The sequence below is a fragment of the Salmo salar genome, chromosome ssa09 (assembly GCF_905237065.1).
Source record: "Salmo salar chromosome ssa09, Ssal_v3.1, whole genome shotgun sequence".
NCBI classification, from domain to species: domain Eukaryota; kingdom Metazoa; phylum Chordata; class Actinopteri; order Salmoniformes; family Salmonidae; genus Salmo; species Salmo salar.
The window spans coordinates 155,380,830-155,407,573 of NC_059450.1; the positions used below are offsets into that span (position 1 = coordinate 155,380,830).

Sequence of the window (26,744 nt, forward strand, 5' to 3'; positions counted from 1 at the left end):
TGTCCTAAGTTTTCATAACTGTGACCTTAATTGCCTACCGTCTGCAAGCTGTTAGTGTCTTAACGACCGTTCCACAGGTGCATGTTCATTAATTGTTTATGGTTCATTGAACAAGCATGGGAAACAGTGTTCAAACCCTTTACAATGAAGATATGTGAAGTTAATTCGTAAAAATCCAAGTATCTTTGAAAGACAGGGTCCTGAAAAAGGGACGTTTCTTTTTTTGCTGAGTTTATTATTATTTATTTATTTCACTTTTTTATTTAACCAGGTAGGCTAGTTGAGAACAAGTTCTCATTTACAACTGTGACCTGGCCAAGATAAAGCAAAGCAGTTCGACAGAAACGACGAGTTACACATGGAATAAACAAACATACAGTCAATAATACAATAGAAAATCTGTATACAGTGTATGCAAATGAAGTAAGGAGGTAAGGCAATAAATAGGCCAATAGTGGCGAAGTAATTACAATTTAGCAATTAACACTGGAGTGATAGATGTGCAGATGAGGATGTACAAGTAGAAATACTGGTGTGCAAAAGAGCAGAAAAACAAAACAAATATGGGGATGAGGTAGGTAGTTGGGTGGGCTATTTACATTTTAGGTATTTAGCAGACGCTCTTGTCCAGAGCGACTTACAGTAGTGAATGCATACATTTCATACATTTTTTTTCTCCGTACTGGTCCCCCGTGGGAATAGGCTGTGTACAGATGGGCTGTGTACAGGTACAGTGATCGGTAAGCTGCTCAGATAGCTGATGCTTAAAGTTAGTGAGGGAGATATGAGTCTCCAACTTAAGTGGTTTTTGCAATTTGTTCCAGTCATTGGCAGCAGAGAACTGGAAGGAAAGGCGGCCAAATGAGGTGTTGGCTTTGGGGGTGACCAGTGAGATATACCTGCTGGAACGCGTGCTACGGGTGGGTGTTGTTATTGTGACCAGTGAGCTGAGATAAGGCGGGGCTTTACCTAGCAAAGACTTATAGATGACCTGGAGCCAGTGGGTTTGGTGACGAATATGTAGTGAGGACCAGCCAACGAGAGCATACAGGTCGCAGTGGTGGGTAGTATATGGTGCTTTGGTGACGAAACAAATTGCACTGTGATAGACTGCATCCAATTTGCTGAGTAGAGTGTTGGAGGCTATTTTGTAAATGACATCGCCAAAGTCAAGGATCGGTAGGATACCCTCGTAAAACAGACTATGTTTGGCGGCATAAGTGAAGGAGGCTTTATTTTTATTTATTTTCTATTTTTTTATTTCACCTTTTATTTAACCAGGTAGGCTAGTTGGGACAAGTTCTCATTTGCAACTGCAACCTGGCCAAGATAAAGCAAAGCAGTTCGACAGAAACAACAACAGCGTTACACATAGAATAAACAAAACATACAGTCAATAATACAGTAGAACAATAGAAAACAAAGTATATTTACAGTGAGTGTAAATGAGGTAAGTTAAGGCCATGGTGGCCAAGTAATTACAATATAGCAATTAAACACTGGAATGGTAGATGTGCAGAAGATGAATGTGCAAGTAGAGATACTGGGGTGCAAAGGAGCAAGAGAAATAAATAAATAACAGTATGGGGATGAGGTAGGTAGATGGGCTGTTTACAGATGGGCTATGTACAGGTGCAGTGATCTGTGAGCTGCTCTGACAGCTGGTGCTTAAAGCTAGTGAGGGAGAAATGAGTCTTCAGCTTCAGAGATTTTTGCAGTTCGTTCCAGTCATTGGCAGCAGAGAACTGGAAGGAAAGACGACCAAAGGAGGAGTTGGCTTTAGGAGTGACCAGAGAGATATACCTGCTGGAGCGCGTGCTACAGGTGGGTGCTGCTATGGTGACCAGTGAGCGGAGATAAGGGGGGACTTTACCTAGCAGGGTCTTGTAGATGACCTGGAGCCAATGTGTTTGGCGACGATTATGAAGCGAAGGCCAGCCGACGAGAGCATACAGGTCGCAGTGGTGGGTAGTGTATGGGGCTTTGTTGACAAAACGGATGGCACTGTGATAGGCTGCATCCAGTTTGTTGAGTAGAGTGTTGGAGGCTATTTTATAGATGACATCACCGAAGTCGAGGATCGGTAGGATGGTCAGTTTTACGAGGGTATGTTTGGCAGCATGAGTGAAGGATGCTTTGTTGCGATATAGGAAGCCGATTCTAGATTTAATTTTGGATTGGAGATGTTTGATGTGAGTCTAGAAGGAGAGTTTACAGTCTAACCAGACACCTAGATATTTGTAGTTGTCCACGTATTCTAAGTCAGAACCACCCAGAGTAGTGATGCTGGATGGGCAGGCAGGTGCTGGTAGCGATCGGTTGAAGAGCATGCATTTAGTTTTACTTGCGTTTAAGAGCAGTTGGAGGCCACGGAAGGAGAGTTGTATGGCATTGAAGCTTGTCTGGAGGTTAGTTAACAGTGTCCAAAGAAGGGCCAGATGTATCCAGAATGCTGTCGTCTGCATAGAGGTGGATCAGAGAATCACCAGCAGCAAGAGCGACATCATTGATGTATACAGAGAAGAGAGTCGGCCCGAGAATTGAACCCTGTGGCACCCCATAGACTGCCAGAGGTCCGGACAACAGGCCCTCCAATTTGACACACTGAACTCTATCAGAGAAGTAGTTGGTGAGCCAGGCGAGGCAATCATTTGAGAAACCAAGGCTGTCGAGTCTGCTGATAAGAATACGGTGATCGACAGAGTCGAAAGCCTTGGCCAGGTCGGTGAAGACGGCTACCCAGTATTGTCTTTTATCGATGGCGGTTATGATATCGTTTAGGACCTTGAGCGTGGCTGAAGTGCACCCGTGACCAGCTCGGAAACCGGATTGCATAGTGGAGAAGGTACGGTGGGCTTCGAAATGGTCGGTAATCTGTTTTGATAACTTGGCTTTCGAAGACTTTTGAAAGGCAGGGCAGGATGGATATAGGTCTGTAACAGTTTGGGTCTAGAGTAACAGTTTGGGTCTAAGCGGCCGCGGTCGTCCCCCTCTTCAATGGGGGATGACCGCGACCGCTTTCCAATCTTTAGGAATCTCAGATGCGAGAGACTGATCTAGAAGAAAAATAAAGAAAAATACACCTAATAAGGTGAGGTGCTGGCTAGCAGAGTGGTAAATCAGAGTGTACCAATTGGTCTCTGAGATTTCTGCCCCGCGAGAATACGACCAAGGGAAGGTCCGAAAACACATCACTGAGACCATCATCGTATTTTAGAATATGCCAGTGTTTGTGAACGATTCCCTTAATTTGTTCAGAGCACTTTGAATATCGGGTAGTTAGAACGCAAGAATGCGTCTTCTTGCGTTCTAACTACCTTGAAGATTCACGGGGCAGAAATCTCAAAGACCAAATGGTACACTCTGATTTACCACCCCAAGATATTCCTGAACAACGCCTATTTGCGCCCATACTGGATGGAAATTACAAGTGTAATGGCTGTGCTCAATGCAATGGCTCTTATAAATGTAGATACTTCAAACACCCCCAAACAGGGAAACAGATCCCAATCAAAGGTGTTATCACGTGCTCCACTATGGCAGTTATTTATCTTATAACTTGTCCTTGTGGTAAAAATGATGTGGGTAAAACAAAGCGTGAATTAAAAGTACGTATCTCAGAGCATCGTAGCACCATTAGGTACAAAAACTTGATTTACCCAGTTGCGGCCCACTTTATGGAAGCAAACCACTTGATTTGGTCTCTGCTTTATATTGGCATCGAACATGTCACCCTCCCTAGGAGAGGGGGTGACCTTGATAATTTATTGTCAAAACGAGAGGTTGCCTGGATCTTTAACTTAAAGACCCTCGCTGCCTTCGGTCTCAACATAGACTTTGATCTGAAGCCATTCTTGTGATTATTGTGACTTTGCCATTGTAATTGTTTGTAAGCTTGTGTAGTCTAAAATGTATCTATGATCGTATGCTATCCATTTGTTGTCTTTTTGTATGCTGTTCTTCGTATGCCATTTTTATATTTGAGAATTAACCAATGATATTAGGCCACACTTGGCCATGATTACAGACACCTGTGTGTCTTTTGACACTATATAAACGAGTCATCTCACAGTGTTTGTGATCATAACCTGATGAAGACAGCTTGGCTGTGGAAACGTTGGATATTAACATTTTTGCGTCTGAGCTCCTAGAGTGTGCGGCTCTCCCTTATTTTCTAGATACCAGAGATTGAACAGACTAGTAATAGGGGTTGCAACAATGGCGCCGGATAATTTTAGCAAGAGAGGGTCCAGATTGTCTAGCCCAGCTGATTTGTAGGGATCCAGATTTTGCAGCTCTATCAGAACATCAGCTGTCTGGATTTGGTTGAAGGAGAAGCGGTGGGGGCTTGGGCCAGTTGCTGCGGGAGGTGCGGAGCTGTTGGCCGGGGTTGGGGTAGCCAGGAGGAAAGCATGGCCAGCTGTAGAGAAATGCTTATTGATATTCTCGATTATTGTGGATTTATCGGTGGTGACAGTGTTTCCTAGCCTCAGTGCAGTGGGCAGCTGGGAGGAGGTGCTCTTATTCTCCATGGACTTTACAGTGTCCCAGAACTTTTTGGATGCAAATTTCTGTTTTGAAAAAGCTAGCCTTTGCTTTCCTAACTGACTGTGTGTGTTGGTTACTGACTTCCCTGAAAAGTTGCATATCGCAGGGACTGTTGGATGATAGTGCAGTACGCCACAGGATGTTTTTCTGCTGGTCAAGTCTGGGATGAACCAAGGGCTCTACCTGTTCTTAGTTCTATGTTTTTTTTTTAAAGGGGCATGCTTATTTAAGATGGAGAGGAAAGCACTTTCATGAAAAACCAGGCATCCTCTACTGACGGGATGAGGTCAATATCCTTCCAGGATACCCGGGCCAGGTCGATTTTAAAAAGGCCTGCTCGCTCAAGTGTTTTAGGGAGCGTTTGATAGTGATGCTCACATAAATGTCATGCTGAATATATATATATATATATATATATATATATATATATATATATATATATATATATGTTCCTGACCTTGTCACTCAAAAATAATTCCAATTTAATTGCTAGTAGAATAACGTTACAATGCAAATGTCATGTGTAAAATAGTTTTTTCATTTTGGAACTAAACCTCCCTTGCACTGCTTTGTAACATATTTTGCATTGTTGTTTCGGTGGGCTAGCCCCTGCTGTCAGCAAAGTATTCCCATAGGGCTCTTCTGGAGCCAGTTTTGTCAACAAGCTGCGGATGCATTATGTTTTCGTTAGAAGCCATGCCGTCTGCATTTTCCTCTCCCATGTTTGCTTCTCAAAAGTGGCTCTTGCTTTGTCAGCTGCATGCACGAACATAAGTAGCCTGGCTAGCTTACTGCTAGCTTCCCCCTTGAGAAGACAAGTAGCCTGGCTAGCTTACTGCTAGCTTCCCCTTGAGAAGACAAGTAGCCTGGCTAGCTTACTGCTAGCTGCCCCCTTGAGAAGACAAGTAGCCTGGCTAGCTTACTGCTAGCTGCCCCTTGAGAAGACAAGTAGCCTGGCTAGCTTACTGCTAGCTGCCCCCTTGAGAAGACAAGTAGCCTGGCTAGCTTACTGCTGCCCCCTTGAGAAGACAAGTAGCCTGGCTAGCTTACTACTGCCCCCTTGAGAAGACAAGTAGCCTGGCTAGCTTACTGCTAGCTGCCCCCTTGAAGATTCAGACAAGTTAGTAGACAGACTCGACCCTCTCAATCCGTATATGACTTGAGACATATTTGACAGAAGTAACGAAAGTAACAACTTCCAGTACCGAACAGTTTTTTTCATATTCTCGTATCGTAAAAGTACCAACGTTTCGGTATACCATGCAACACTAAAGGCAGCGCATAAAGTTATTTAAAACACTTTATGCTTAGGTTAAGTAAAATATTGTATTTGTATGTAGATTGCGTGGGCCTTGAACAAGGGTATAAAGGCGACCCATAAGAAGTTCTGGGACGTGGAGCGAGGTGCCACCTACATCCCCTGGAGCAAAGTGAAGATGGAGGAGCTGGAGAGCTACAGAGAGGGAGGCATGCTGGACGCAGACACACTCTGTCCAGGTAAACGTCCGACTGCCATCTTCTGTCTTCTACAACCGTCCCGCTTTGGGTGAAATCTCCAATTGTCTTCTTTGATTCCTCACTTCCGCTTTCCTCGACCTCCTCAAAATACATTGGAGAATACGTTTTTTTTTTTTTTTCTGGGTTCCTCCCCTCAGACCTTCTCCTCCAATGCACTTTGAGAAGGTGAGGAATCAAGGAAGACAATTGAGATTCACACTTTGTCTAGATGTGGAATGACTAGGTTAATAACCTGATCTTTAACAAGGGATAGTACTACAGTTTGTCCTGTTTAGGTCAAGTGATCTGGGTATAAGTATTTGGCACAGAGCTAGGATATATCTATCTGTGCATTGCTGGTGTAGCCTAAGTATCTATTGTCCCTGATTGTTGTTTGATTGGTCTGTTCTTCAGAATGGGGAGATAACGTGAAGGAGCTGACTAAACCAGGAGGACTGAACAATGGAGGAGCGGACGCCATGGAGACGGAGGGAGCTGCCACCGCCCACGTACAGGTAACACCCACTACAGGGGACCCAATGAAACGCACCACAGACAGCAGGGTCCCAATTAAACACACCAGTCTGGGTGTTCTGTCTCACCGTAGTGCCTCTCCATCTCTTAGGAAGCAGACTTTTTATCCAGAGGTTTTGTGCCTTGGTTGTCTGTCTTTTTTCTTGTTAGCTGTTATTAAAATGGCAGGTTTTATAAGTATACATATGCATACACTTTTCCTCAACACAAATGCAACAAAATATCTTTGTGAATAAGTGGACCAATAAAAAAATAAATAATAATGATTTAGTAGTATCATGGCATGGGTGACTAGTATTTCAAAGGTATTCACTCACCTCAGTACATTATATATATATATATATATATATATACATACATACATACATACATACATACATACATACATACATACATACATACATACAAAGGTCCATATTGAAAGGCTATTGTATAGCTTTCCTCCTGTAGTAGGGGGAACCAGTCTGAATGCAAGGATCCAGTTTCTGCCTTTACTGGGTTTCACAATACTCACCAATAAATGGAAGGCAACTTCGTTCTTCAGTACTTGTCTTTTTCACTTTGTCTCATCATAAAGGGGCCTTCCTGATAGTGAGATATTAGGGACGGTCACATTGGTCATTGATGCAGATGAAAACAGTTTTTTTTTTTTTTTGCATTAAAATAAAACGTTTATTTATTTATTTATTTTAAGCTGATATGAGTTTTTGAATATGGAGTTTCCTACTGGTACCACCTGGTGGGTTTCTATCTCTGTTTAGATATTTGACCTTCTTCCTGCTATTTGCTTCAATATCAAGCCTTTTAAATAATATTTATGCCTGTTCAAAGTCCCTGTGCCTTACATGGGGGGCGCATCGGTTTGAATAGAATGTAATTCTGAAAACGGAGGACTCAGTGCCCTCACCTCATGTCTCAATGCACCATTCTGGAATGTGTCGGCTGAGAAGTCCACGTGTCGCTGCACTAAGTCCACAAAGTTTGGATATTTTTACTATCATGACCGAGGCACAATGATCTACGCAATCATGAATATAATTTTAAATAACTGAACATTTTTACTCGACCCAGAACTTAACAGATGTCTAAGTCGATCCAGCAGTTACACATTTTTCTTAATGTGACTTAATTTTATTTATTCAAAAGACGTTAGAAAACAGACTGCTGCTGTTAGTCCATCGTGGTGTATATATACATTTTATTTAACCCTTATTTTACCAGGTCAATAGGTTGTACCAGAACCGGGTTGTACTGGTAACGGACAATTGTGCTTGAAACTGTGTTCCTAGTTCATACACATGAACACACAATCCTGAAAATTGTGGGGCAACACAGGCTTATGAATGTCTTCAGGCCTACAACAAATTTTTTGTCTACCAGCCACTCAGATTTTTTTTACCTGACAAAATATTTTTCCTGTATTAATTACACTAAACACAATGGTTGAGCTTCCTTTTTAGTTTGTAAAAAATAAGTAATGTGAGAGATTGCTCATTTAAATGTAATATTTTGTGGTCTTGAGTCTTTAAACCAAAATGTCACAGATGAGACAAATGTTCAGCTGCCCCTTTAAGGTTACCTTGGTAACGGGGTCGCTCAAGTAATCACTGTGTGCCTTTTTAGTGGCGTACGACTCTCAGGAGTTTTTGGAATCGACTCCCCAACACCTGTGATTGGAGTCCAAGGAGTTGACTCTCGCTGGACACGCCGAAACGGATACATACACACCACGTCATTATGGCAGAGTCCTACTAGGAAGACTACATCTGCATTCTAGAGGACTGGCATGAGCGTAATGCTGTCCGCTTTGCTCATCAATTTATCCTATAAAAGGCCTATTTTGTTTAAAGGTGATGTGTAGGAACTAGAATATTTTAGTGATGTTTCTGCTGTGTGCAGCCTTGGCAGAAACCCATGGGATGATGCGGTCGCACTCTAAACTGATAAACCATTTCTTTGCCGTGTCATATCGCCCTATTGGATGGGTATTACTAGAGACGTTGGTTATGTAATTATTATCCAATCGAGCGTTATTCCAGAGGACCATTCACACACGATTCGTTTTTCCAAACTGACCCCTGTAATTATTATTATTTTTATTTAATTGACTCGTGATTCGGAAGCTTGGCGTTTTTATTGTAGGCGTGAAGCTATTTCTACGTCATGTCTATATGATAATAGGCTACACTGAACACTTGTGCTTGTTCTGCCAAATGTATAGATATCCCCATAATATTTAAATTGATGAAGAGTGAACATAATCATTATTTTAGCAATCCATGGTAGGTGTCATTCTTAATAACAATGCCCCCCCCCCTGGCTGATTTGAGCTGCTGAACTGTATTTGCACTTTGAGCTATTGAAAAAGTTTTGCGAGGATGCCTAGCTTTGCGATCTATTGCCTAGGACAGGGTTCTCCAACCCAGTTCATGGAGAGCTACCATCCCTATAGCTTTTCACTCCAATCCTTATCTAGTGCATCTGATTCTGGTTGATAAATTGAATTAGGTTACTTACAACTGGGGTTGGAGCGAAAACCTCTCCCGGAACAGGGTTGGAGAGCCCCTGACCAGGGTTGGAGAGCCCCTGACCAGGGCTCTGGAGAGCCCCTGACCAGGGCTCTGGAGAGCCCCCCTGACCAGGGTTGGAGAGCCCCTGACCAGGGTTGGAGAGCCCCCCTGACCAGGGTTGGAGAGCCCCCTGACCAGGACATCAACAGCCAGCCAGGGTTTCATTAAATCAGCTATAAACACAATACTTTTTATTGCACATTTAGGCCTAATTTTAAACTCTATTTGGTGATCCACATCAATTCACTAGCACTATGAAACATAGCTTAGCCACATACTCATTGATAGCCTAATATATACTTTTGGTGAATTTACGAGGCATTGCTAGACCAGACATTGCGAGATGCAGCCTATGAGCACGTTTCCGACTGTCTGCACCAATCCTCTCTCCCTTGCTGGCTCTCCTCCTCTTTCTCTTAGCTATGAAAAACGCTATGTGTGTGTGTGTGTGTGTGTTCCGTTTTCGGTCTGTTGCTTGTAGACCAGCTCAGCCTAGTCATTGATAGACTGTAATTTAGTGAACTTTTCGCAAGAAATGACTAAATACATAATTGCGATTTACCCTATTATAATAGCATAACTACATATTTTCATTACCGATACACGGTTCCTGGTGGAATCAACGCTTGACACAGAAATGTGAGTCGACGCTGGCAGTCGACGGGCGCAAGGAGTAGGAATCTAATCGTTTGGAATGACTGTGACAATCTCACTAGTAGAGGGCGACGACTTCTCTTCGCTAGCAGTGGAAACAAACTCAAACATTGAAACAGTGGTGAACAAAACAATGTAAATATCCAAAAAACACGACCAGAGTCTCACTTTTAGTAGTTAAATGAGCATTACTTCTAAAACGAATCTCTCAGCACTTCACTCACAGTGCACACAGAGTTGCTGTGCGAGGTTGGTTAGCTAATTGGTTACGATTCATATTTCTTTGTGCATTACCAGATATGAAACAAAATCGCTGAAATACTTTGAAAACAGCTACTGCAGCATTTATTCTGCTATAAATTACTACTTGCACGTGCCCATATTTGACTTTTTGACTATTTGTATGAAATGCTTGCACTATAGAGTCCTGTATGTGACCACCCGCCAACATGGCTGGTGAATTAGACATTCATAAGGCGTCCTCATTCTTCCCAGCCGAAACAGTTTGGAAGAATTTGTGCATATATTATGACGTTTTGGACTTCGGTAAGTGTTGTTCGGGCACATTTTTCTTGAGGCAAGCCAAATGCAGAGGAAGAAGAATCACCGACGAAGGGGTGTCTAGACGACAGTATGGAGTCTAAACTTTTTTGTCATGCAGTGAGAGACTAGTTTTCATGTACTTTTTTAAATAAATACTGCACCAAACATCTTAGATGTAAAATTGTGCGACTAAAATCTCCTCGGCAAAAAAAAAAACGTCAATTTTTAATGACAGATTTCTTAAATGGTCTTCGATTTAATTCGGACTATTTTTTGCGGGAAATGTATACTAAGGCACCAGCCGAACTGAAGCATGCTGACACCTTTACCCTCCGATGCCAAATTCTACCCGTTCTACCTGTTTTATATTTTAGGCCCTGCTTCAGAACCAGGGTTGGGACATGCTCATTAGAATGAAGAGAACCACATCCTCTAAATGTCCTCTTTGCTATATGAACATTTTTTCAGGAAAAGGTAGGAATTTACTACAATATTTTATCAACAGCATATATATATATATATATATGTTAAAAAATAAGTTGTGAAACCTGCCTAAAACATCCTTTTTAATTAAAATCTATAACAAAAAAAAAACAGTGCGTAGTTGCTAGATGTGTATTCTGCATAATGTTGCTTAACAAAGGTTTGATGCTCACTACTTTTATAACATTTTTCAAAATACTTCATGTCTCCTAGTTCAGTATCATGACCATACAGTCTAACCCTGAAACCCACTCCACCCTGAAACTGACTCTCACGCTCCTCAACTAGTCTTAACTGGCAGCTTGTTTTAGCCAACCAAACAGCTTGAGGTTATCACCCAGGTAGGTGAATGAGGTGAACCCTGAAGATACTGTTAGCCCTCATCAAGCTTTCACAAAGACACCTGCACGGGCAATCTTTTTTTTGTAGTCCCAATCTGTGGCACCAGCTGACAACATTGTCAGTCGTCGTCAGTCTCACGAGGCCTCACTAAGGTGAGTGTTTCTGGACGTGGACATCGGAGGTCCCTCCCTCGCTGGGACTGTACTGAGGAACCTACCAATGGCTGACAGGTAAAGGTGACGCTCCCATTGGACATTTACCGGATTGCTGTCATGATATTTTGGGGATCAAGTCCCAGGAACAACTGAACGAGCCGTAGTTGCTCTAATTTAATCTGATCACAATTCCAAGTCGCAACAAAGGAACTGAAATTGGTCGTCAGAGCAGAACAGTTAGTGCATTATGTTTGTTCCTGCGATTTATCAGATAATATCTTTTACTGCTTTACAATATTGCAGTGCTCATCCGTGTAGGGCTGTCATGAGGTGGGCCAAAGACGTGAGGGTGAGCTGAAACAATGTTTTGCCAATGTCCAGGACTCTCAGCTGATCACAATATCACTGACTTGACACTAGTTCTATGTTTTTCAGGCCATATCAAACTATTTTTGATTAGGTTATGTACTTTCCATAGTTGCAGTGAAAGATTCCTACATTTATATTTATTAAAACATTTTATTCAACAGTAAGGAAACAAGGCAATAATGTTCTCATGTGATGTTGTAGGTTCAGTTTTATGTTTTAGTGGGCAGAAAGGGAAAAAAAAAAAAGACTGTTGGCCACTGTGATGTGTGTGTGTGGGGCGGGGGGGGATAAGTGTGGACACTGGCGTTTAGTGCTGGCAGGAACGAAGGAGGGAAAACCGCCTGTGGGCCCCACGGTGGAGCTCCACCACAGGATCTTCTGCTGGGGGAATCTGAGACCTGGGTAAGGATAGACCCTCCCTCTTCTACCCAATACCTCCCTGCAGTGGCCTGCTGGCTGTGTGGTTATGTAGGAATTAGTTTGTTCAGTTTCATCTGATCATAAGTGTACGTTATGCAAATACATATAAATACTACATGGAGCACCTGAACATTACTGCTTATAGCTTGTACATCTCACTAAGTGATATTGTATTTTTGTTGGGGTGTTCTACATTTCCACCTCATCAGAAAGCTGTAGGGAGAATGTGATTTTGTTCTAGTCTGAGGCTGTTACACACGATGGGGGAACTATTCATGGTTGTAAGCTTGTATTAGTTGCGTTGCACTCTTTTGGATCATAATCCTCAGCTTGTATGGTGTAGCTATAGGAAAGCGTGTCGACTGGAAATACAGGGGGGGGAGTGGAAGTGTGCTGGGTGGATGTTCCTTATTGTCACAAATCCCTCTTCTCCAATTTAACCTTTACAATTGGGGGACCAAAAAAAAAAAAACCGGTGAAAATGATCTTGGATCAGAGTTCAGGGACAACTTTTTCCTACTCCTTTGGTAGCAACCAATGATGTGTATAAACCCTAGGTGACTGACATGGAGCCCTGTATTGAAGCCACTGTGCAGCCATCTTGGTACTCCAATGTAAAAAAAGGAAAAAGATTGTAACTATAGAAATGCATGTATTAATGTCTACATTTTGTTTTTGTCACGTTTATTATATTACAGACATCTTAATTAATGCGTACTTTGTTTACTTCACATACAATTATAAAAAAAAAAAAAAAAGTGTTTATTATAGAGAGTACTAATGTTACTGTCCTGAAACAACAAAAATACTTAAATGCATGTAATGTTGTCCTTTTTCCCCATTTCATTGAAATACTGTAGAATTCCATTCATTACCATGGAGGACTGTTCCTACGGGGGAGTACCAAAATGGCCGACCGGTGGCTTTAAAACCTCTCAATGGCCAATACACAACATTAGCAATCCAGGCTTTTCAATTGGACTTATAGGCAATGGGTGGACTGATAGGGGGTGCTGTTTTGAAGCCACAGTGCCTCGAGGCACTCTTCCCCCACCAATGTAAAATGTTTTAGAGAAATGCATTTATTTAATGTCTACATGTGTTTTTGCCACATTTATTATATTACAGACACCTTAATGCATACTTTTTAAATTATGTGAGCTAAACAAAAAATGAACATTTCTAAACATTTTCTTTTAAAGTATATATTTTTTTATAAAGTATTAATGTTACTTTTGTTACTAAATACTTTTGTCCTTGAAACATATTAATTGAAATACTGAAGAATTCCATTCATTCCTATGGAGGACTTCTTCTACTAGGAAATGCCAAAATGGCCGACTGGAGGCTTCAAATCCTGCCATTGGCCAATGCATAGGGTGAATTTGGAATAAGTGGAACACCTCTTTCGACATCTATCCAGCATATTAGGTCAACACATGATACATTTCTAAAATCCTCAAGACGCTCCCTAATCACCAAAAATATATATTATTCATTTTCACAGGCGGCATGACACACCCATTTGCGTAGACCATGGGTCAAAACCATATTTGGTAGACTGGGACAGCAGGTGAGATGAAATGGGACAACATTATTACAGTCCTAATTGTACCCAAATGACATTCCATTTTGTGTGATCAGGAAACATCTGAGGATAAAATAAGACGGATGTCTGAAGATGTCACTGGAGACAGAGATGCGAAGTGTCACGCTTTTTATGAACTCACTCAAAACAGTATTATAATAAACAAATTGTCAGGACAAGAAATCGAGAGTCCTGCCTAACCTCCGTACAGAAGTCCCTAATGTAGACTGGATCTCTTTCCTCCTTTAGCTACACCACACTGTCCTACTTCAGCTACCTCCACACTGTCCCACTTTAGCTACTACACGCTGTCCCACTTTAGTTACTCCACGCTGTCCCACTTTAGCTACCTCCACGCTGTCCCGCTTTAGCTACCTCCACGCTGTCCCGCTTTAGCTACCTCCACGCTGTCCCGCTTTAGCTACCTCCACGCTGTCCCGCTTTAGCTACCTCCATGCTGTCCCGCTTTAGCTACCTCCACGCTGTCCCGCTTTAGCTGCCTCCACGCTGTCCCTCTTTAGCTACTACACGCTGTCCCACTTTAGCTACCTACACGCTGTCCCGCTTTAGCTACCTCCACGCTGTCCCGCTTTAGCTACCTCCACGCTGTCCCGCTTTAGCTACCTACACGCTGTCCCACTTTAGCTACCTCCACGCTGTCCCACTTTAGCTACCTCCACGCTGTCCCACTTTAGCTACCTCCACGCTGTCCCACTTTAGCTACCTCCACGCTGTCCCGCTTTAGCTACCTCCATGCTGTCCCGCTTTAGCTACCTCCACGCTGTCCCGCTTTAGCTACCTCCACGCTGTCCCGCTTTAGCTACCTCCACGCTGTCCCACTTTAGCTACCTCCACGCTGTCCCGCTTTAGCTACCTCCACGCTGTCCCGCTTTAGCTACCTACACGCTGTCCCGCTTTAGCTACCTCCACGCTGTCCCGCTTTAGCTACTACACGCTGTCCCGCTTTAGCTACCTCCACGCTGTCCCGCTTTAGCTACTACACGCTGTCCCGCTTTAGCTACCTACACGCTGTCCCACTTTAGCTACTACACGCTGTCCCACTTTAGCTACCTCCACGCTGTCCCGCTTTAGCTACCTCCACGCTGTCCCACTTTAGCTACCTACACGCTGTCCCGCTTTAGCTACCTACACGCTGTCCCTCTTTAGCTACCTCCACGCTGTCCCTCTTTAGCTACCTCACGCTGTCCCGCTTTAGCTACCTCCGCGCTGTCCCGCTTTAGCTAGCTATGGTTGTTAAAGGAAATAATAAATAAATACACATAATATTGGGGCCTTTTTAAAATATATTTTCATGCACCAGTACATATTATGCACATTTACATCACAATTTGGCACAGTGCATTATTTGACAGTTTTATAAACAGATTTTGTTTTTTCGGTTTGATTTTGTCACTGATCATGGTGTGCTTCGCCGGGTGAGCTTCCTGTTTTGAAGTTTGCTCTGCCTCCCTCTATGATGTCACACCAATGAAGGGAGTTAGTTTATTGATCATGTGGTTTCTCTTAGTGACAATAGTTTTGGATACTTTCAGACCAAGATGTAAACGCGTCAGGATTAAGCTGTCGGTTTATTTGATGTCCCACTCTTTCTGAATTCATCCGCGCATCAGCAATCCAGGATGTATATACATCATTGGTAGCAAAAGGGATGTACATTACATATGCGATGTGACATGTCAGAGAAAATGAAGCATTTTAGTCTACCCAATGTTTTCTGTGAATACTTCTTTACTCATGTTTTGTCTACTTCTATTCCTACTGGAGTAAAGTAAATTATTTTACAAGCGGACCGAGTACAGAGTTGGAGGACTTTACCCAGCCCTGTTAATCAGATGTCTTTATTAATGAAGAGGGGAAATTAAAGTGGAGATCTGTAAAACCCATTTGATTCTTGAAAAATATAACTTATAAAAATGCCTCATGAGTTTAGTTCAACTCTCTACCCGTCAGAACCACAAAATAAACAGTAAGCTTGTTTGTAAACAATGTAATTGTAACGCAACACTATTCCTTCAAAACATGACTAAAACCATCATTTTCATCTCGTGGATGATCAGTTCTTTCATCCGTAGTTCCTTCTATGAATTCTGAGAGTGGTTGCATTCCTCCAGCTCCATCCCTAAGCCGTTTACCCCAAAAAAGGTGAGGGCTTTGTTATTGTTTTAATCACTTTTTTTTTTAAAGCTGTGTATTTGTTAGGCTTTGAACTGCTGATTATATTGTCAATGAACTGACTCCTCGTGTGCAGTCCCGATTTTAAGCTTTTGTATCTGACATCCCAGGTTGTTTTTATTAAATTAATTGCCACAATTAAATGAAAAGAAATAAGTTGTGAATGCAATGAAACAAAAGGTAGTGTAATACAAGCCACTAATATTTTTAAACTACAATTTCCCTTCAACTATTATGGGCAATACATGTCAATGGTTACATTAGATGTGTAGACAATTTTATAGAAAACTGAAGAGAACTAGGGAACAACTACCGTGAGTAATGAGAGATGCCTTTTTTAAAATGTATATTTATGAATCATTCTTTATTGATACAAATGTACACATTTTGTGTGAATTTATGATCAAACAGGTTGTCCCTTTCTCCAAGAGGAGTTCATTTGAGGGATGTTACCTTCAGATATTGTTTGTTTTGAAAGAAGTATCACAACTTCTGAATATGACCCCTGTACGATCGTGTTTTTCAACCTGGTCACAATGGACCCACAGGACTGCGTATTTCTGTTCCAGTTCGGCGTGATTTAACCCACTTGATTCGAATAAACCCAGCACTAACGCAGCTGATTTCATTTAAGCCCTTGATTAGTTGATTCAGGTGTGTTAGTGCTGGTCTGGGACAAACAGGTCCAGACCTGAGCGTCCCCACACCCAGGACTGTAAAGACGGTTATACTGCCTTACCAAGCAAACTGCTCATAGAGCCAAACTGAGAGAAATGAATTGTAGACAGATCATTGTGGAGATGTGGTAATCTGTTGTCTTACGATTAGTTTTTTTATTTTTATATATTGATATTGACCCTGACCTCGACGTGACCTCTGACCCTAGACGGTAGTTACTGCCTTCTTGCTTGGTTACACCCACTGGAATACATTTCCAAACGTGTGTTTGTAATATATTTATTTGTGTGTGGCTGTTAGTGTCATAGTTTGATACTTGTATCAGCGAAGAACAACAAATAATACCGAGGTAAACCGTAGACGCTGCAGGCCCAAGCTCAGTGACACCGAGGTAAACCGTAGACACTGCAGCCCCAAGCTCAGTGACACCGAGGTAAACCGTAGACACTGCAGCCCCAAGCTCAGTGACACCGAGGTAAACCGTAGACACTGCAGCCCCAAGCTCAGTGACACCGAGGTAAACCGTAGACACTGCAGCCCCAAGCTCAGTGACACCGAGGTAAACCGTAGACACTGCAGCCCCAAGCTCAGTGACACCGAGGTAAACCGTAGACACTGCAGCCCCAAGCTCAGTGACACCGAGGTAAACCGTAGACACTGCAGCCCCAAGCTCAGTGACACCGAGGTAAACCGTAGACACTGCAGCCCCAAGCTCAGTGACACCGAGGTAAACCGTAGACACTGCAGCCCCAAGCTCAGTGACACGCGAGGTAAACCGTGAGACACTGCAGCCCCAAGCTCAGTGACAGCGAGGTAAACCGTAGACACTGCAGCCCCAAGCTCAGTGACACCGAGGTAAACCGTAGACACTGCAGCCCCAAGCTCAGTGACAGCGAGGTAAACCGTAGACACTGCAGCCCCAAGCTCAGTGACAGCGAGGTAAACCGTGAGACACTGCAGCCCCAAGCTCAGTGACACCGAGGTAAACCGTAGACACTGCAGCCCCAAGCTCAGTGACAGCGAGGTAAACCGAGACACTGCAGCCCCAAGCTCAGTGACACCGAGAGTAAACCGTAGACACTGCAGCCCCAAGCTCAGTGACAGCGAGGTAAACCGTAGACACCGAGGTAAACCGTAGACACTGCTTGTTTTCGCTTTAACTTTTTGCAGTTACTGCAAACATGACCCCCCCACCTCAACACTATGGAGGCAGGATATTTGTCCACATGATCAAGCATGTATTTAATGTATAAAAATGTCAACTCATTTTCGACCAAATGCTCTTTTGCTTGGTAGGACAGTGTAGACCAGTTACTTACTAGTCTTTTGCTTGGTAGGACAGTGTAGACCAGTTAATAGATTTAGTATTTTGCTTGGTAGGACAGTGTAGACCAGTTAGTCTTTTGCTTGGTAGGACAGTGTAGACCAGTTAATAGTATTTTGCTTGGTAGGACAGTGTAGACCAGTTAATAGTCTTTTGCTTGGTAGGGCAGTGTAGACCAGTTAATAGTATTTTGCTTGGTAGGACAGTGTAGACCAGTTACTAATCGTTTGAACTCATGTAGCCTACTATGAAACATAATTACCGACGCCAACGGTAACCGTACACATACCTGCTTTTGAACTGTAGCCAACAACTTGAACATAATGTGTGTGTACGTACATACATACATACATCATCAACACACATACACACATACATGCACATACACACATACACACATACACACATACATACATACATACACACATACATACATGCATGCACACTTACACGCATACATATACACACATACATACATGCATACATACATACAGTGAAGTACATACATAGCAAATACATTTAATCTCAGTTTTTCACAATTCCTGACATTTAATCCTAGTAAAATGCCCTGTCTTAGGTCAGTTAGGATCACCACTTTATTTTAAGAATGTGAAATGTCAGAATGATAGTAGAGAGAATGATTTATTTCAGCTTTTATTTCTTTCATCACATTCCCAGGGGGGTCAGAAGTTTACATACACTCAATTAGTATTTGGTAGCGTTGCCTTTAAATTGTTTGTCTTGGGTCAGACGTTTCAGGTAGCCTTCCACAAGCTTCCCACAATAAGTTGGGTGAATTTTGGCCCATTCCTCCTGACAGAGCTGGTGTAACTGAGTCAGATGTGTAGGCCTCCTTGCTCGCACAGGCTTTTTCAGTTCTGCCCACAAATGTTCTATAGGATTGAGGTCAGGGCTTTGTGATGGCCACTCCAATACCTTGACTTTGTTGTCCTTAAACCATTTTGCAACAACTTTGGAAGTATGCTTGGGGTCATTGTCTATTTGGAAGACCCATTTGCGACCAAGCTTTAACTTCCTGACTGATGTCTTGAGAGGTTGCTTCAGTATATCCACATAATTTTCCTCCTTCATGATGCCATCTATTTTGTGAAGTGCACCAGTCCCTCCTGCAGCAAAGCACCCCACAACATGATGCTGCCACCCCGTGCTTCACGGTTAGGATGGTGTTCTTCGGCTTGCAAGCCTCCCCATTTTTCCTCCTAATATAACGATGGTCATTATGGCCAATCAGTTCTATTTTGTTTCATCAGACCAGAGGACATTTCTCCAAAAAGTACGATCTTTGTCCCCATGTGCAGTTGCAAACCGTAGTCTGGCTTTTTTATGGCAGTTTTGGAGCAGTGGCTTCCTTGCTGAGCGGCCTTTCAAAGGTTATGTCGATATAGAACTCGTTTTACTGTGGATAAACATTTTTGTACCTGTTTCCTCCAGCATCTTCACAAGGTCCTTTGTTGTTCTGGGATTGATTTGCACTTTTCACACAAGTACGTTTCATCTCTAGGAGACAGAACGTGTCTCCTTCCTGAGCGATATGACGGCTGCGTGGTCCCATGGTGTTTATACTTGTGTACTATTGTTTGTACAGATGAACATACCTTCAGGTGAACATACCTTCAGGTGTTTGGACATTTCTCCCAAGGATGAACTAGACTTGTGGAGGTCTACAATTTCTTTCCTGAGGTCTAGGCTGATTTTCTTTTGATTTTCCCATGATGTCAAGCAAAGAGGCACTGAGTTTGAAGGTAGGCCTTGAAATACATCCACAGGTACACCTCCAATTGACTCAAATGATGTCAATTAGCCTATCAGAAGCTTCTAAAGCCATGACATCATTTTCTGGAATTTTCCAAGCTGTTTAAAGGCACAGTCAACTTAGTGTATGTAAACTTCTGAACCACTGGAAATGTGATACAGTGAAATAATCTGTCAGTAAACAATTGTTGGAAAAATAAATTGTCATGCAGAAAGTAGATGTCCTCACCGACTTTCAAAACTATAGTTTGTTAAAAATAAATTTGTGAAGTGGTTGAAAAACGATTTTTAATGACTCCAACCTAAAGTGTATGTAAACTTCCCACTTCAACTGTATGTATTATAGGTGGTACTGTCTGGCTCCCACGGTATGTTGATCATCAGGGTTGTGGGTTCCAATCCCACTGGAACCACCCATATGAAAACATATGCCTGAGTTACTGTAAGGAGCTTGAGATATAATCTATCATATTATAAACACACCAAGTATGATACTATTCTAATACAAACTCTCTAATTTATTATGTTTTGGAGGAGAAGAAGAAGTAGACGAGAAATCCATGAGTTATGTCTAGTCCATCTATGAGTCCACCTGGCAGAATTTATGTTGTGAACTGCTTCCATCCTTCCAACAGAGCTCCTTTTTGTCCTTACCGCTTTAACCAAGGACAGATTTTTATTTGATTTTTTCTGTATTTTTTTCTACCTGTGAAACCAGTTTCCTTTCCACTCTGTCGTACCTGCTGGAACCAAACTGCTGGCTCTGATACTCAGGCCAGCTGAGTACAGCTTGGTTCGGCTCGGCTCGGTTCAGTAGTGTGAGAAGCCATCCCAGGTGTGGACACTCCAACCAATCAGTAACATTCATTGATCAAGTAGGCGCCAGGGAGAACTTCTAACCAGCGGGGCTGGATAAAACTCAAGGGGATGAGTTCATTAACAGCCCTGCACTACTGTGATCACAAAATGACATGAGCTACGGGTCTGTCATCATCGTTATGGAGCTGCAGCACACCCTAGTGAGCAAAGCGTCTGATGGAAGAATAACAACAAACAGTGAAGCTCTTTTTTTTTCTCTCTGGTCGATCACTGCCAATGATCTCTTGGTCCAGACTGACACAAATATCTTGTTTCTGCATGTTACAGCAGTCTTAGTCATCTTCCGTCAGTGTCTTTTAGTGAATATTTCTCAATGCACACCATTGCTTACTGCAGTGCACTGACACACTGGGGAACTTTAGCTCATTTGCCCCTCTGAATCACGTTGGTAGCCTAGTGGTTAGTGAGGGGGCAGGTAGCCTAGTGGTTAGAGGAGGGGCGGGTAGCCTAGTGGTTAGAGGAGGGGCGGGTAGCCTAGTGGTTAGAGGAGGGGCGGGTAGCCTAGTGGTTAGAGGAGGGGCGGGTAGCCTAGTGGTTAGAGGAGGGGCGGGTAGCCTTGTGGTTAGAGGAGGGGGCGGGTAGCCTAGTGGTTAGAGGAGGGGCGGGTAGCCTAGTGGTTAGAGGAGGGGCGGGTAGCCTAGTGGTTAGAGGAGGGGCGGGTAGCCTAGTGGTTAGAGGAGGGGCGGGTAGCCTAGTGGTTAGAGGAGGGGCGGGTAGCCTAGTGGTTAGAGGAGGGGCGGGTAGCCTAGTGGTTAGAGGAGGGGGCGGGTAGCCTAGTGGATAGAGGAGGCGGGTAGCCTAGTGGATAGAGGAGGAGGCGGGTAGCCTAGTGGATAGAGGAGGCGGGTAGCCTAGTGGATAGAGGAGGCGGGTAGCCTAGTGGATAGAGGAGGCGGGTAGCCTAGTGGATAGAGGAGGCGGGTAGCCTAGTGGATAGAGGAGGCGGGTAGCCTAGTGGATAGAGGAGGCGGGTAGCCTAGTGGATAGAGGAGGCGGGTAGCCTAGTGGATAGAGGAGGCGGGTAGCCTAGTGGATAGAGGAGGCGGGTAGCCTAGTGGTTAGAGGAGGCGGGTAGCCTAGTGGTTAGAGGAGGGGCGGGTAGCCTAGTGGTCAGAGGAGGGGCGGGTAGCCTAGTGGTCAGAGGAGGGGGCGGGTAGCCTAGTGGTCAGGGAGGGGGCGGGTAGCCTAGTGGTCAGAGGGGGCGGGTAGCCCTAGTGGTCAGAGGGGGGCGGGTAGCCTAGTGGTCAGAGGGGCGGCGGGTAGCCTAGTGGTCAGAGCGTTGGACTAGTAACCGAAAGGTTGATGGATCGAATCACTGAGCTGACAAGGTACAAATCTGTCGTTCTGCCCCTGAACAAGGCAGTTAACCCACTGTTCCCCAGTAGGCCGTCACTGAAAATACACATTTGTTCTTAACTGACCTGCCTAGTTAAAATAAAGGTAAAATAAAACATGCTCACTACCTCCACCTAGAAGATGAGTGTTATTGTCAGTAGTGACAACCAGGCAATAAAATAAAAACGTGTGATTTTTTTTCTTTGAGCTCCCAACTGGTATGAATTGGAATTACACTGGACTGTGTTGTTTCAGTGTTAATCAGGTGGAGACTATAAACGTCATCCTCACCTGTACAGAGTGTATGGAAATGCACTGATATTATCTATGGCCAGTAATAAACTGGGACCTAAAGCACTTGTGGGTTGTTCTGACGTCAGTAACAGCTCTGGGTAGTGATATGTGACATTAGTCATGACATGTGAACTGAATACAATACAACTTTTTTTTATTTGTCAAATGTTTGGTTTTTCTTAACAACAGAAAGTGGTATTCTGCTCTTATCTCACAATCCAACGACCCAGAAAACACGCAAATACACACATTTGTCAGAAGCACAGGATCAGCCCTGGAGGAATTTTTTTGGGGGGCCTTAAGTGCGGCGTCCGAGGGCACAGCGGTAGGTGAGTGTGTCTAGGATGTGACACCAACAGTCCTCCAGATGCCAGTTTAGTCCCCACATCCCACCATGTCATTTCAACGTGGAAATGTTTTGGTTCAAATCAAATGTTATTTGTCACATGCGCCGATTTTTAAATTCTTACTTACAAGTCGTTAACCAACAATGCAGTTCAAGAAATAGAGTTAAGAAAATTATTACAATTTAAAATAAAAACAAACAATTAAAATAACGAGGCTATATACAGGAAGTACAGGTTAGTCAAGGTCATTTGTACATGTAGGTAGGGGTAAAGTGACTATATATATATATATATATTTTTAACCTGTTTATTTAACTAGGCAAGTCAGTTAAGAACAAATTCTTATTCACAATGACGGCCTAGGAACAGTGCCTTGTTCAGGGGCAGAACGACAGATTTTTACCTCAGCTCAGGGATTCGATCTTGCAACCTTTCGGTTACTAGTCCAACACTAACCACTAGGCTACTATCCATAGATAAACTATGAGTAACAGCAGTGTAAAAACAAAAAAAAGGGGGGGGGTCAATGTAAATAGTCCGGGTGGCCATTTGATTAATTGTTCATCAGTCTTATGGCTTGGAGTTAGAAACTGTTAAGGACCCTTTTGGACCTAGACTTGGCGCTCCGGTACCGCTTGCCGTGCGGTAGCAGAGAGAACAGTCTTTGACTTGGGTGACTGGAGTCTTTGACAATTCTTTGGGTCTTCCTCTGACACCGCCTAGTATATAGGTCCTGGATGGCAGGAAGCTTGGCACCAGTGATTTTACTGGGCTGTACGTACTCCCCTCTGTAGCGCCTGCCGGTCAGATGCCGAGCAGTTGACATTGATCAATGAGATTTCAACCTTTTTATTCACCCACTCAAAGACAGCCAGATGTTTATTGATATCCCAATGTGTTATTATTATGCTTTTAATTTGCACTAAACGTGCAAAGAAATAAATGTTTAATGTGGGACCTTTTTTATATAGACGGGTGTGTGCCTTTCCAAATCATTTTCAATCAATTGAATTTACCACAGGTTGTAGAAACATTTCACGGAGGGTCAATGGAAACAGGATGCACCTGAGCTCAATTTTGAGTCTCATAGCAAAGGGTCTGAATACTTTTGTAAATAAGGTATTTCTGTTTTGTTTTTTTGGAACAAATTTCTAAAAACCTGTTTTCACTTTGTGATTTGAGGTATTGTGTGTAGATTGATGAATAAGGCTGTAACCTAAGAAAATGTGGATAAAGTCAAGTGGTCTGAATACTTTCAGAAGGCACCTGGTTGCTCATATTCTAATAGTTAGCCTAATTTCAGTTTGTGACCAAAACAAGCAGTCGTTGTGTAGAGAATCATTGTACCATCTAAACCGCTGTTAAATATACACTGCTCAAAAAAATAAAGGGAACACTTAAACAACACAATGTAACTCCAAGTCAATCACACTTCTGTGAAATCAAACTGTCCACTTAGGAAGCAACACTGATTGACAATAAATTTCACATGCTGTTGTGCAAATGGAATAGACAACAGGTGGAAATTATAGGCAATTAGCAAGACACCCCAATAAAGGAGTGGTTCTGCAGGTGGGGACCACAGACCACTTCTCAGTTCCTATGCTTCCTGGCTGATGTTTTGGTCACTTTTGAATGCTGGCGGTGCTTTCACTCTAGTGGTAGCATGAGACGGAGTCTACAACCCACACAAGTGGCTCAGGTAGTGCAGCTCATCCAGGATGGCACATCAATGCGAGCTGTGGATAGAAGGTTTGCTGTGTCTGTCAGCGTAGTGTCCAGAGCATGGAGGCACTACCAGGAGACAGGCCAGTACATCAGGAGACGTGGAGGAGGCCGTAGGAGGGCAACAACCCAGCAGCAGGACCGCTACCTCCGCCTTTGTGCAAGGAGGAGCAGGAGGAGCACTGCCAGAGCCCTGCATGCAAAATGACCTCCAGCAGGCCACAAATGTGCATGTGTCTGCTCAAACGGTCAGAAACAGACTCCATGAGGGTGGTATGAGGGCCCGACGTCCACAGGTGGGGGGTTGTGCTTACAGCCCAACACCGTGCAGGACGTTTGGCATTTGCCAGAGAACACCAAGATTGGCAAATTCGCCACTGGCGCCCTGTGCTCTTCACAGATGAAAGCAGGTTCACACTGAGCACATGTGACAGACGTGACAGAGTCTGGAGACGCCGTGGAGAACGTTCTGCTGCCTGCAACATCCTCCAGCATGACCGGTTTGGCGGTGGGTCAGTCATGGTGTGGGGTGGCATTTCTTTGGGGGGGCCGCACAGCCCTCCATGTGCTCGCCAGAGGTAGCCTGACTGCCATTAGGTACCGAGATGAGATCCTCAGACCCCTTGTGAGACCATATGCTGGTGCGGTTGGCCCTGGGTTCCTCCTAATGCAAGACAATGCTAGACCTCATGTGGCTGGAGTGTGTCAGCAGTTCCTGCAAGAGGAAGGCATTGATGCTATGGACTGGCCCGCCCGTTCCCCAGACCTGAATCCAATTGAGCACATCTGGGACATCATGTCTCGCTCCATCCACCAACGCCACGTTGCACCACAGACTGTCCAGGAGTTGGCGGATGCTTTAGTCCAGGTCTGGGAGGAGATCCCTCAGAGACCATCCGCCACCTCATCAGGAGCATGCCCAGGCGTCGTAGGGAGGTCATACAGGCACGTGGAGGCCACACACACTACTGAGCCTCATTTTGACTTGTTTTAAGGACATTACATCAAAGTTGGATCAGCCTGTAGTGTGGTTTTCCACTTTAATTTTGAGTGTGACTCCAAATCCAGACCTCCATGGGTTGATAAATTGGATTTCCATTGATTATTTTTGTGTGATTTTGTTGTCAGCACATTCAACTATGTAAAGAAAAGTGTTTAATAAGATTATTTCTTTCATTCAGATCTAGGATGTGTTGTTTAAGTGTTCCCTTTATTTTTTGAGCACTATATTTTCCATAACCAAAAATAATGTATTTTCAGCTGTTTTGAAGCTGTGTACAATACCGAAAGGAAAACAAATCTTAAGAACGGGAAGCATAGAAATAGTGCGCATAGAACAGATATACCTTCTCTTAGACTTGCTTTCAATGAGAATGACAGATCTATAGCTCACTTTTCTATGTGGATTTGGTCGGGTCGGACCAAAAGTGACATATTACAGCTTTTAACTGTAAAAATAGCCATTTGAATGTTTTCATCTGATTTGTCAAACAAATTAGTTCAAAGACTAAGGTTACCTTCGCTTGTTCATCCAAAAATAATTAGAGCATTCGAACAGTGCACTTTGCAGCTGTCGATGGGTGCAATAGTCCATCGCTGTCGATGGGTGCAATAGTCCATCGCTGTCGATGGGTGCAATAGTCCATCGCTGTCGATGGGTGCAATAGTCCATTATTATGAACCAGTACATGGGTGATTGATGACATGTTTCTACTATTATGAGAAATTATTGATCTATTATGAATTATTATTTGGCTGTACATGGATTCATGTACTTTAAAAAAAAAAAATTGTAACCTGGGTACAGTAGCACAGAATAGGCTCAGCGTCGTCAGGGTTTGGCCGGGGAATGCCGTCATTGTAAATAAGAAATTGTTCTTAATTAACTTGTCTAGTTAAATAAAGGTTAAATAAAATAAAAAAAATGTAAACACCTGCTTGTCGAACATTTAAGTCTAAAATCATGGTGAAGAGTGATACATCACTTCAGAGAACGCGTTTCCACTTCTCCAGAGTCCAATGGCGGTGAGCTTTACACCACTCCAGCCGATGCTTGGCATTACACATGGTGATCTTAGGGTTTGTGTGCATCTGCTCGGCCATGGAAACCCATTTCATGAAGCTTCCGACTAACAGTTATTGTGCTGATGTTGCTTCCAAAGGCAGTTTTTTTTTTTAATGATTTTGATATTCTTGTGTTTGTCTCCAGGTGCCTCCAGTCCAGCCAGTAGGGTCTATGGGTGGTCTCCCTGGATTCCCTGGCCCTCCCCCTCCCTCACCCCCGGTGGACCCCCTCTCTTCCTGCCCGCTGGCTTCAACCCCACACATCCTCCAGGTAACACGTGACACAACGTTATGGAACTGAACCAAATGAACAACTAGAGGTTCACAAACCAAGTTCTCCTTCCCCCCCCTACGATTGTCGTTTTGTAGAGTTAGAATATATTTGTTATGAAATTGACAAGAGGTCCAAACCAAATAAGTCACAACCTT

The 26,744-nt window shown here is 43.4% G+C and overlaps 1 protein-coding gene across 1 annotated transcript in view; it reads left to right on the forward strand.

Annotated features, from left to right (window-relative positions):
* The window catches only part of LOC106613351 (SR-related and CTD-associated factor 4), a 44,630-nt gene that overhangs the window by 17,482 nt on the left and 404 nt on the right, over positions 1-26,744 (forward strand). The window contains exons 12-14 of the mRNA XM_045687049.1: positions 5,889-6,045; positions 6,460-6,560; positions 26,461-26,586. Of these exons, the coding sequence (XP_045543005.1) occupies positions 5,889-6,045; positions 6,460-6,560; positions 26,461-26,586 (384 nt within the window). The remainder of the gene's footprint in view (positions 1-5,888; positions 6,046-6,459; positions 6,561-26,460; positions 26,587-26,744) is intronic.